The sequence below is a fragment of the Protopterus annectens genome, chromosome 8.part1 (assembly GCF_019279795.1).
Source record: "Protopterus annectens isolate FY-2018-M chromosome 8.part1, PAN1.0, whole genome shotgun sequence".
Classification (NCBI taxonomy): domain Eukaryota; kingdom Metazoa; phylum Chordata; order Ceratodontiformes; family Protopteridae; genus Protopterus; species Protopterus annectens.
Genome location: NC_056742.1, coordinates 529,303,521 through 529,315,919, shown reverse-complemented (window position 1 = coordinate 529,315,919; position 12,399 = coordinate 529,303,521). Strand labels below are relative to the sequence as shown.

At 39.7% G+C, this 12,399-nt stretch overlaps 1 protein-coding gene across 1 annotated transcript in view; it reads left to right on the top strand.

The window, feature by feature from the left end:
- The window catches only part of ESRP2 (epithelial splicing regulatory protein 2), a 318,023-nt gene that overhangs the window by 235,114 nt on the left and 70,510 nt on the right, over positions 1-12,399 (top strand). The window contains exon 9 of the mRNA XM_044082050.1: positions 11,357-11,399. Coding sequence (XP_043937985.1) covers positions 11,357-11,399 — 43 coding nt within the window. The remainder of the gene's footprint in view (positions 1-11,356; positions 11,400-12,399) is intronic.

Here is a 12,399-nt window from a genome sequence, read left to right as displayed (position 1 = left end):
CCACGCCTTACCAACCGCAAGCGGTTGGCCAGACCTACCCCCAAATCAGTGGGCAGAGGCTCAAAAGCAAGTTCTCTCGCTCTCTTAAGCATTAGGGCTATTCAACCTGTCCCAGAAGAAGACTGGGGACAAGGTTTCTATTTCCTGGTTCCCAGAAAAGACAATTCCTGGCGTCCTATCCTGGACCTGTCTACCCTAAACACATTTTTGATAATACCAAAATTCAAGATGCTAACGCAAAAATGCCAGCTTGGCAACACTGGATTTAAAGGAAGCATACCTGCAATGCACATCCCAATAAGGGAGTCATGCAGAAGATACCTATGCTTCAGAGCAGGCTACATGCACTATTAGTTCTCTGCACTGCCCTTTGGCTTATCTACTGTGCCCAGGGTATTCACAAAGTGCCTAGCTCCAGTCATTGCTTTCTGCAGGCAAAGAAACATTCAAATATACCCATACCTGGATGATTGCCTAATTCAGGTAGAAAGCCAGGACATACTATTAAATCAGGCATTTGTAAAGAATTTGCTAACCTCTCTGGGGTGCGCCATAAACAAAAAGAAATCCCATCTTGTACCCTGCAAACAAATTGTATTCCTGGGAGCAAGCTTGAATGCAACTTCCCAGATGGCCTACCTCAAAGCAGAGAGACGAGTTCATTTGACAGCCACAAAGACCCAGCTATCTGCAAGGAAAATACTGAAAGCCCTGGGGTTCAAGCCTCTTACATTCTACTAATTCCATATGCAAGACTGCACATGGGGAAACTACAATGGTATCTGAAAAGCCTATGGTGCCAACACTCTCCAGATCTAGAATCAACGATTCCTATCATTCCTTGTCTAAAGATAGCATGGGGGGCTCACTTGGCAGGGCAGTGCATTCAGGGCAAATGGAACCAAAGTCAAATGCACCTGCATATCAATCAAAAAGAAATGCTAGCTATACAGAATGCTCTGACAGTCTTCAAGGGCCACATTCTTCCAGGACAATTATTGGTAAACATGGACAACACCACTGTTATGTGGTACATAAACAAGCAAGGGGGAACCCACTGATACCCTCTCTGCAGACTAGCCATGGCTCTGTGGAACACAGCCTTGAGCTACCAAGTGGACCTACAGGCTCAATTCATGCCAGGAAAGCTAAATACACTGGCAGATGACCTAAGCAGAAATCTCATGGACCCACACAAGTGGAAACTGGAACCAAAGATATTCAGCATGTTGAGAAACAAATGGGGGAGCCCAGAGATAGAGATAGACCTATCAGTTTATGCCTTTCCCCCTCTGCCTCTCCTCTCCAAAGTGCTACTAAAGATCAAACGGGATAAACCAAGGACAATACTGACTGCACCAGACTGGCCATGCCAATACTGGTACTCCCTCTTGTACAGTGTCACTGCTGGCTCCATGACGCATGCCTTAGACCCCTGCCCTGCTTTCCCAGCAGGAGGGCCAGATTCTGCACCCACAGCTTCAAACCCTGAACCTTGCAGCCTGGTTAATTACCTAATCTCCCCGTTACCATCCCTCAGTAAGCAAGTGATGGATGTCATTGTTAAGGCAAGGAGGCCTAGTACTAGAAAAGCCTATGCTGAAAAATTGGAAAAGATTCTGTTCCTGGAGCCAAACTCAGGGGATGGGCGCAGCGGTTCCCAATTTCTCATTCTTCAGTACTTAACCGAGATGCTTCAAAAGGGCCTTTCCTTTTCCTCCATCAAAATTCATGCCTCAGCCATTTCAGCTCATTACAACACAGAACCCACCCCTCTTCTCTCATCCACTGCTCTGTTCCTCAGAGGGGCCAAAAACTTAAGACCACCCAGGACAGCCCCTACTCCAGCCTGGGACCTTAACTTTGTATTGGAAAAGCTCACTTTACCCCCCTTCGAGCCAGCTGCAAATGCAGAGTTGAAATTTATTTTTTGGAAAACAGCCTGCATTCTAGCCATCACTTCAACAAGAAGGGTATCTGAATTACAGGCCCTCATGGCAGTGGAGCCTTTCATCATCTTTCATGCGGACAGGGTGTCCCTCAGGACTAATCCCTCTATGCCCAAGGTGGCATCCAGTGTGGCCCGTAATCAGTCCATTCATTTGCCAACCTTCTTTTCTAATCCACAGAACAAAGGAGAATGCATACTGCACTTCTTGGACATGCACAGACAACTTAGATTTTACTTGGGCAGGACTAAGCCTCTCAGGAAATCTGAACAGCTGCTGGTTGAATTTGCTGCAGAGGCAGAGGGGAAGGCCATTTCAAAGCAAACCATTTCTAAGTGGATAGGCCAGTGCATTCATTTCTGCTATAAGCACCATGGAAAACCTACCCCACAGGGGATTAGACCACATTCAACCAGGGCTACATCTACCTCTACAGCCTTTCTCAGAGGTGTCCCTACCAAGGACATCCTAGAAGCTGCTACCTGGAGTTCTGTACATACCTTCACCAAGCATTACCACTTGCCAATTTTTTCTAAATCCAGAGCTGGCTTTGCCACTGCAGTCTTGCAGGGCCTTATAGCTGGTCCTAATGCAATCTAATGACCTCCTCCCATCCTTAGCTTTGAGAATCTACCCAAATGTGATGACTGCAACAGTTAAAACAATAAGAACATAGTACAGCTGTGTACACTTACCATAAATGCAGATGTTAGAGTGTATTCACTGTTGCAGTCCTGGTTACCCTCCCTCCAGCCCCCTGACATCTATTGACTATACCTATTCTTGCTTAGTATGCTTTTTGGTGTATTTGCTTTTTTGTTGGAGGTGTAACCTTGTATATGATTGTTTCCCATTATGGGGGCACCTGACATCTGAGGCAAGAAAAACTGATGTAATGGTTTATACCCCTGACTACCTGACATCATGAAAGATGAGACTACAACCGATGCAGGACCCAAGACTTTGATTATCAGGCCGACTGAGGGCGACCTCCAAGCAGATAACCCAAATGTGATGACTGCAACAGTGAATACACTCCAACATCTACATTTATGGTAAGTGTACACAACTGTACTTTTTCATGATTAATTTGTTTTCTAAAGTATTCCTTACTAAGTTTTATATGCATTTTTCATGTTTTATTGTTGAGCATTCATCAGTTCCCAAATATTTATACACTCCTCTTTTTCAAGTTCTTTTATATCCCATTCTTGTCCCAAACTGATATTTTCCTGGTGCTGCAGTTTTCCTGCTTTAAAGGTTGCTTTTGTACATTTATCAAGACCAAAGGACATTCTTCTATCATCGGAAAAAGTCTGACAACTTGCAGTTGTACTTTCAGTTCCTCATCTGATGAGCTATACAGTTTCAAGTCATTGACAAGAGAAGCTAAGTCTTTACACTTTGTTTACTGGGAGCCAAATTATAGCCATGGCATAGGCTGTTAAGCAGACAGCTTAATGGGTTAAGGGCAGGGCAGAATAGCAGCGGTGGCAGAGTCACCCTGGAATATCCCCTTTTGAATTTTTATCCCTGGGAAAATAATTTTGTCCTTTATCATGGCTTAATTGCAAAGTAGTCTGCCACTGTTTCATGGTCACTGTAATGTAGTCTATCATTGTAGGGTGCATCTTATACATGTTTAAGCACTTTTTTTTTTTACCCGTGAATGTGGGATACTATCAAATGCTTTTTGTAGTCGATCCATGCCATACTTGGTTCTTCCCCTTTTTACCGTTGTCCACTATGATTTTTAACAAGTGATCCTTTGTTCCATAAGACTTTCATTACCCTTTTGTTTTATTGCCATAATTGAGTTTTCTTCTAAGTGACTATAGACTCTGTCACCATCAGTTCCACTGTATAGTTTATACGTCGTCAGGCAAGTTACCGGCCTCTAATTTTTAGGGTAGTTTGCAGGTTCACTCTTAAGTAGGAGCATTGTTTTCCTGTTTGCCAGATTGGTGTCTTTTTCAGGGTGCGCATATAAATAGTTCTGAAGGCTAAATCTTTGTGCAAAGATGTTGATAGTAAAAGTTAGGTACTGCATCTGGGGCTGGGGTTTTCCAATTAGAGGCTTTTCTTAACTTTGTTTCAATCTCTCTGGCTGTTACTTCATCCCATTTCATATCTTGTACCTTTAAACTTATTCTTTTTTACTTCTGTGCATTCAGCATCTTTGTTCCACAAGGTCTTCATAGATACTTCTCCAAAACGTAAGTTTCTAATTCTTTTTTTGGCAGTCTTTCAATTCCTTTTACTTTTTGTTCCCAGTTCTCTCAAACTTTTTTGGGTCAACAATAAACTGCTTATTTTATACTTATCTGCGTATCTTCTAGGTTTTTCCACCTGTCTGAGATTTTTAGCTTATTTGTGATAGTGCATGATATAGACCCTGGTCTGTTCTAATACTGTGCATTGCTTTTATGATGTCCATCTATCTCACTTTTTTTTTTGTTGCTCTGTTCCCTCTTCTGTAGTCTAACAGACACTTTAATTGCTTTATAGTTTTCTCTATTTGAAGCTTCCATGATGGTATTGGATTTCTCCCCTTCCTTTCCCTTACTACCCTGTGTTCTTGTGGTAGAAATTTTTTAGCTGCACAGTAATATAGGTCGTTTACTTCTGTTATATCACATGGATCTCTTTTGACCATCCTAATTACTGTGTTCATTTATTTTGTCAACCTTCTGACTTGGGTTTTATCGACTTTCTGCACACTTTCTTTCTTTGAGCTTAATATGTCTATCTGTGTATTAAATCAAGCAAGTCTTCTCTTAGCTCATTTTCTTCTAAACTGAGAGTACATTTCCTGTGGGCATTCTATTGAAAGTTCTATAGCATCTTCCTATGGCACATTCTCCAATTTCATCCTGTACAAAGAGTTCCCCTATGTAAAATGAGAACTCGCTGGCCTATCACTCCAACATTGACTACATCTACAGTTTCCTGTTCCTTCCCTTGCTGTCCAGCTTCAAGTGAACATTTATACTTGTTTCCTATGAAAGGTTCCAAAATATCTTCATATGGCACCTGACCAATTGCTTCTCACTGGTTTCCCTTTAATTTGGATATCCATTGTGCTATCCTGTTGTGGTGCTTTCTGAATTAGATTTTCTACACTGAATCCTTCAGTTTGCATGTAATCTCTATTTCTCTGCCTTTAATGTCTCCATTACTAATCTCCTTTTCTACTTTTCCTCCGTCTTATTTTTCTTTTTGTAAAGTTTTCCATGTCTGGATTCCTTTGCCTTTATTTCTCTCCAAATATCTTTGGTGCTGCTCTTTTTGTATTTGTTTTCCTTTCTCCTTTGCATAAATATTATACCGTATTAAATATTTTTCTTTCCCATGTCAGTATTTCTTCAGATGTCTCCTGATCTTCCTGCTTCTTCTTAAGGGACTTGCTCCATCATGCTGTGATCTAACCTGTGTTAGACCTTCTTCTACACTAAATCTTTCACTTCGCAGGCATTCCATAACTTCAACTTCTATTTGTTTTAACTTCTACTTTACTAATCCTTTCTACATTCCCTCTGTGATATTTTTTTATTGTGAAATTATCATATCTGGATGCCTTTGCCTGTATTTCTCTTCGAAAATCGATATAAAGAAGGCAGCCCCAACGATAATTTTGGCTTTCTCCTTTGCGTAAATATTGCACAATATCAAATATCTTTCTTTCCCATGTCCATATTTCTTTTTTATACTTTTCAAAAATCTCTAGCTTTTGTTTATATTTTTGTCTCTTCTGCAATGCTTTTTTCCAGACTGATCTAGATCTGTATACTGTTTTTCACAAATCTATTGTATTAATGAATACAAACTTTTATTTGAAGCTTCTGACAGTTTTTCTTGTGGAAATATTTTTCTTTCCTCTAATTTCTCTCAATCATTTTGTATATCTTGTGTCTGGAAATTCTTGTTTTTTTTGCATAATAGTAACTGTACATAGTCCACTTATCTTTGACTCTTTGGCCTGTCGATTTTTGTGGACTACTACTTCCTTATACAAAAGCGGGGGGCATCCTCCCCCTGGGCCTGGCCCCATTGTAGGAATAGTTCCATATTTTGAGGTTTCTACACTGTCATCTTTTCCAGTCCTAGCACCAGTGTGCCTACCAGGATTGGGCACTTTAATCCTGGGTCTTGTGCACCCAGGTATCTTTTTTAAATTTTTAACCTATTTCTGTCCATGATGTACTATATAAATATAATCTATAGATCAGTGTCGTCTTGGTGAGATTTTGAGGAAATATGGGGTCCAGCTTGCAAAGGTCACAAAGACTTGAGGATGAATTTAATTTCGGCCATAATACTCTACTTCAGTTGCTGACTTGCCTCTCCATTCAGACCCCTTTGGTACTGTAACTTCTTGCTGAAGTGTTCTCAGGTCGTTATTACCAGCTCCATCTCCTCCCTGTGCTTTGTTTGGATCCAGTTTATACAGTTCTTTATCAATAGAATCTAATTTGATTCCAATATCCGAGGTTACCTGGATGTCACTAGGAGAATGTATCCCCCCCCCCCTTTTGTGGAGCCAAACTGTTTTGCATAAAGTTTTGTAAATGTATCTATAATCTGTTAGAATAAAGTTTAGAATTTGCACTCTTTATCAATTTGTATAGCATTACTTATTTTTATTTGACATCTTGTACGTCTATATAAAAATGTTTCCTATTCTCAATATCTTTATATAAATTTTCCTCACATTGTCTCACACTGCTTAATTTGTTTGTCCAGCTTGTTTATTTCACTTTTCAACGTTTTAGTTTGATCTTTTTTCCATTTCTTATTTTGTGTCTCTGCTTACTCTGGTATCTTGCTCTTATGGAAATCTATCCCCATGTATGCCTAGATTCGGATAAACATTTTGTTGCACTCTTTCTCTTTCAAAACATTAAGTCCATCTACAGTTTTTCCACTGACCACCTCACTCCATTTTACATAGTGACTGTTTTGCTTCCATATAATCTGTAATTAACCTTCTGCGCATTGGTTTAGATTCCCAAATTAACCATTATAACACTATGTTCACTGCATATCAGTGGTGGTAAAACTCAACTTGAAATTTTTTTTTTTTTTTTGTTTTTTTTGTGTGTGTTTACAATCTGAAGCAATTGTTGTTCGTGAACATACGTTGTGAATAATTTCCTTACTAATATTGTTGAATGAATATTATTCCGGTCTGTTTAACTTAACTCTCCAGCTAATATTCTTCCCTCCTGTGTTTTATGCAAGAAATGTATGAATTTCTTTAGGGTCTATACACACCCCAATTGTTACATGTTCAAGGGTGGTCTTTATTGTCACAGTATTGGTGTCATCATTGTCATTAAGACCCTGTGATTTATTACATGTTCCAATTTTCAATTCCTGTCATAACATCTCCACATGATTGTTAGAATGTCTGCTACAGTAAACATTTATATTCTGACAGAGCTGGTTTCTAGTCGTTGTTCTTTAACCATGTTTCACAAAAAATATCAATCTTGTGGGAACGTAGCAAATTTTCCAATTAAAAAAAAGCTTTATTAATGCTCCTAGCATTAACGAGCATCAGAGATGCATCAGATGTTAAATTTTCAACATGGCAAAAATCCCGCCTAGTGTTTCACAAAGTATCTGCTGCTAAAATTTTCTTTCCTGATCTTGACAAGTGCATGCCATCCTATTTGAACATGTGTAGAATGGAAAGCAAACCTATCTAGAGGACCGCCGGTTACCCTACTGCCCTATGGCTTGTTAGATGTGGGAGCCCAACGGGACGTGTGAGAGCATGCAGACCAGACACAGAAGGCACTCCAGCTGAGAAATTAACCGGAGAAACGAGTGCTGGAGTGGTGTACAGTAATCGATACAAATCACTGTGACAAAGAAACAATGAAGGGTACAGACTGAGCAAATAAAACGAACAAATTACATTTTAAAAACAAAAAGGGAATACGTGGAACTGTTTTAATGTAAAATGTTTTGACTTTATGAAATAATTCTGCATTCAAAATGGACAACTGGCTCAAGTTGAAAAGCTTTTATTGAGAAGATTGCAGAAAAAAAGATGTGCTAGATCAGTTATCTAAATGTGTAAAAATGCAGTATTTGCACAAGTCTAGAAATGCAGCCAAATTAAAGCACACCTTCACAGTTTGCGTACAGTTTCAGTGAATGCACTTTAAATCAGTAAAAGTAACCTTCAGTCAAGAATACTGATAAGACTGTACAGTACATTCGAGTAAATCCAGACTGGACAGTACATTTGAGTAAATCCAGACTGGACAGTACATTTGAGTAAATCCAGACTGGACAGTACATTTGAGTAAATCCAGACTGGACAGTACATTCGAGTAAATCCAGACTGGACAGTACCAGACTGGACAGTACATTCGAGTAAATCCAGACTGGACAGTACATTCGAGTAAATCCAGACTGGACAGTACATTCGAGTAAATCCATCTTGTTTGCATGCCAGAAGGATTGGGAACCAAGTCTAAAGAGGCATGCAGAACTTTACAGGGCTTTGGTATTAGGAAATATTTCAGATACAGTTAAGTTAATTTTGGGACTGATATGCAAAAAGTAATGGCAGTGCAGTCCTCCGAAGGCAGTACAGACACTCTGGTATGAATGGTTAAAGGCAAAATATAGATCCTGGTACCCCACATAGCAGATACTTCAGTGCAAACCTCAAGAATTCCAATGCAGACAAGGAGATTCTTCAAGGCATTAAACAGAAGAAGTTTAAGATCTTAAACCTACTGTTTATTCTTTTTTTTTTTTATAGTTCAAGCAGGCAGAGCCCTTAACAGCACCCATTACCACTTTAATCAGATAACACCGTTCCTGTGCTCAGTACTTTGCTTTGCTTAGAGAAATACATGTTTAGAAGCAGTGCTCCCAAGGCATTTCCAAATCTCTGGATACTGCATAAAATGTATGTACAATCCTGCCATACAAATTCTGTACTGTCGCACAGCTCATGTGACAGCTATATAAAATAAGAATTTTTCTGCCACCCTTATGGTGTTTAGTTAATGACACAGCAATGTTGAAGGAATGCATTTAATTACGGTGCATGCATACTTATTACCCATGCTACAATGGGGAAATTGAAGAATCCTGTGTAGAAGGTAAGAAGAAAAACATTTTTCTTGTAAGTCAAAATCCATTGCACCTTCTTCGCGAGAATCGCTGTACTGTGTATGAGTACACCTACAGCCCGTGAGCCATTTCAGGAGGGCAAAGATATCCTCAGCTTTAGGGACAAAAACAAAATGAAACTCCAACTGTAGGTCTTGCTCCAGCACACAGCATGCCTCGGTACATCACAGGCGCACACACATTTTTTTTTTCCTTAGCTTTTCTGGGGGGCAAGCACCTTCCTGTGGGGAGCTGTGCCCACTACAACCTCCACTACTTAAATACACCAACTCTGAGATCGCACTATATTGAGGAAGGTGAACTACAATTACACAACGAATTTTCATGTCGGAGGTAAATCTACATGCCATGCCAATCATGCAATATTCACATATTACATCACCAGCTTTCTGATTGTCAGTCGCGGCCCATTCCTGAGCAAATCGGCTGGTGGGTTAAGACAGTTCAACAAAGCTGACTTTCTATGGGAGCAAGTATTTTGGTGTATTGGGAGGCTAGAAGGGCATTAATGCCCGTGTTTGAAATATTTGCATGTAGGTACGTTTGTATGTATTCCAGATTTGTTTCACTGCTTTGTACTCACGAGTGCTACAATAGGCTTCAGCTCCTCTCTGGCCCTAAATTCCAGTGCTGTCAGGGAATAAATGAATATTGTAATAATTTGATATACACAGTTTCACTTTATTGTATTTATTTCTTATGGTAATGTACTAAATCATTTTTATTATTCTGGATTTGGCATTTTCCATTTGTCCCCCTCATGGATCTTCTACATCTACCTCCTTTTGTCAAGTTTAATGTAATTTTTGTTTCTACCCCCTAAAGTTAATTTCCTGATTTATTTTGGATAACTATCTAATATTCTTTGCTCGCATGTTTATTGCTTGCTATGCCACACAGGTTTCACTGTTATTGTGTTCCCTTTTTGCTATAGGGTTTTAATACCTAAACTGAAACTTGAAAGTAGCACAAATTAGACCAGTTAAGTTTTTAATTTTAGCAAGTTCTACCTGTTGATTTCTGGGGGGAGGGAGGGGCTTGTTTAGCCTTTGAATTACTCTGCCCTTCCTATTATCATTAACAAAGGCTGTTTTTGACTGCTTGTTTTAGAAAAAATATGCTTTTTTTATACTGATACCTGAAGGTGCTCAAGGCATTCCTCCCCATTTTTAAAGAAAGTTCTAGACATCAGTGTCTGGCGGATGTATAGTAGGTAATACTTTCACTTTTTTCTAATAGTGAACATGTTTGCTGTATCCAAGGCATATCTGCAGTGAGTATGTGGTAATTTGTATTCAAGACTGTCGCACACTTTGTTGTAACGGGCAAGTCTGACAGTTTGTTTGCAAAACGTTATAGTAACCCAAAAGTGGTACAGCCTAGTTAAAGGGAATAATATAAATCCTCTGCTAACATTGAGTATATCCATTTTAAGTAAAATTCTCCCAGTTCCTTTCTAAAATTATTTCTTGATTAACTGTTAAGAGTTTAGTATAGGCCATTGTGTCTTGCAAATGTGGCTTTTTTTTCTTTCCATTGTTTTTCAGTGTTTGTGTTCAAACTGTCTTTTATTGAATTAATAGAAAGTGAATGGTTGAACTGTGGAGCATGGCGTAGAAGTGATAACCCATTTGATTAATAATCTGCATAGCCATTTATATATATGTTTTCTGCTTACTGCTTTCTTAAAATGGAAAATGTTAATGGCAAGGACAGCCAGACCAGGGATTATTTAGCTGGCCACAGATGGACGAGAGGCTACAAATATGATGGAAATAGATTCTTACATGTTAATGTATATATGGCAGAGTTCCTACAGGCTTATTTCAAAAGCTGTAAAGTACAAAGTTTCTAATAGTTGCATCCTGTTTAAGTATTTATACCTTTTAACTCCTCCATTTTACATTTGGATGCTTTCAGTAGGTTGAAGAAACTAAAAGAGTGTCCCGTTACAAAAATATACTGGTATAACCAGACATCCGTAGAAGCAAGCACATGTTAACAGTTGTAGTATTTGTGGTGATCATCAGTTGTAGTGTTTTCTGTACCCCACATTTCTCTGTGTGTTGCGATGATAAACTAGCAGAAGTGCTTTATGATAAACTTGTATGTAATGGGGAACAGGTGTGCAGACTTGTATACAACTTGTGTTGCAGGCATGCATTAATTGTACCTTTCAATGGTTTCAACTGAACTGCATAACAAAATTTGCATTGTTTTGCTTAACGTTTTTTTTTTTCCCCTCTTAGGTTTACAAGGCAACAGGGGAAGAGTTTTTAAAAATAGCAGGAGGTAAGCAGTTTTCTTCTAGCTGTTTCCCTATTGTAGAAGTTGGACTAGCCATGGCTCTCCATCAGTGTTCACTTATCCTCTTTTGCCATTAATGTGAAATTTGAAGACTACCACCTGCAAAAAGCTAAGCAGAAATGTAAAACTGATCAGAACAACTGACGAGCTGCTGCAGTAAGTTCTAGAACAGTCTGTGAGTAGTTGCTGTGGAAGTGTAGAAGGGTAAATCCCCAAATACAGCCCAGGCAATTTACTGTTTAATTAGCATGTCGGGCAGCTGACAGAAAAATGTGGGCAGGAATTCCTATCATGGGGGGGAGGGGACGGTACTGAGTATCATTTCAGGAGCCCTGGCAGAGGCGGGGCATCAGAAGCATGGATGCTGGGCTGGGACCAATGAACTGAATAGTCTGCTCTGTGGCTGTTAAGTGGGTCCCAAGCTTGGAGTGGTCTTCTCGTAGGTCGTTTGTCTACAGTGTCAGCAGGGGGGGGGGGTGTGAGGAGTTAGTCTAGCAGAAAAGTCCCTAATTGGATGGAAGATTGATGTTTGCTCCTCTACCAAGGTCATCTTGCCCGGTTGCCTAGTGGGAAGTCTAGCCCCTTTGGTCCTGTACATCAGGAGAACAGGAGACTCCTCTGAGCAGGACCTCCTGTCGAAAAGGAGATCCTGTCAATGGGATCTGCTGGTGTGGGACTTGCAGAAAGATGCTTTGGGTCATAAGTGGGTGATAGGACAGCAGCTGGGAGAGAGAAAAAAATATAAACTTTAATGCATTGTAATAAGCAATGTTCTATTATTATTATAATGCAGAGGACAAAGCAGCATGTATACAATTTAAAGCAGTAAGTCTGTGCGAAACTTTGGTAAACGTGATTTAAAACCATGTATTGCACCAAGCAGTTGTGTCCCACAAATTCTGTTAACTGCCTTTTGTCATTCTGAGGTTAGCTTAGATTGCCCCATCTGTCGGTGCTTGACTTGCTTATCTGAACTCACTACCCC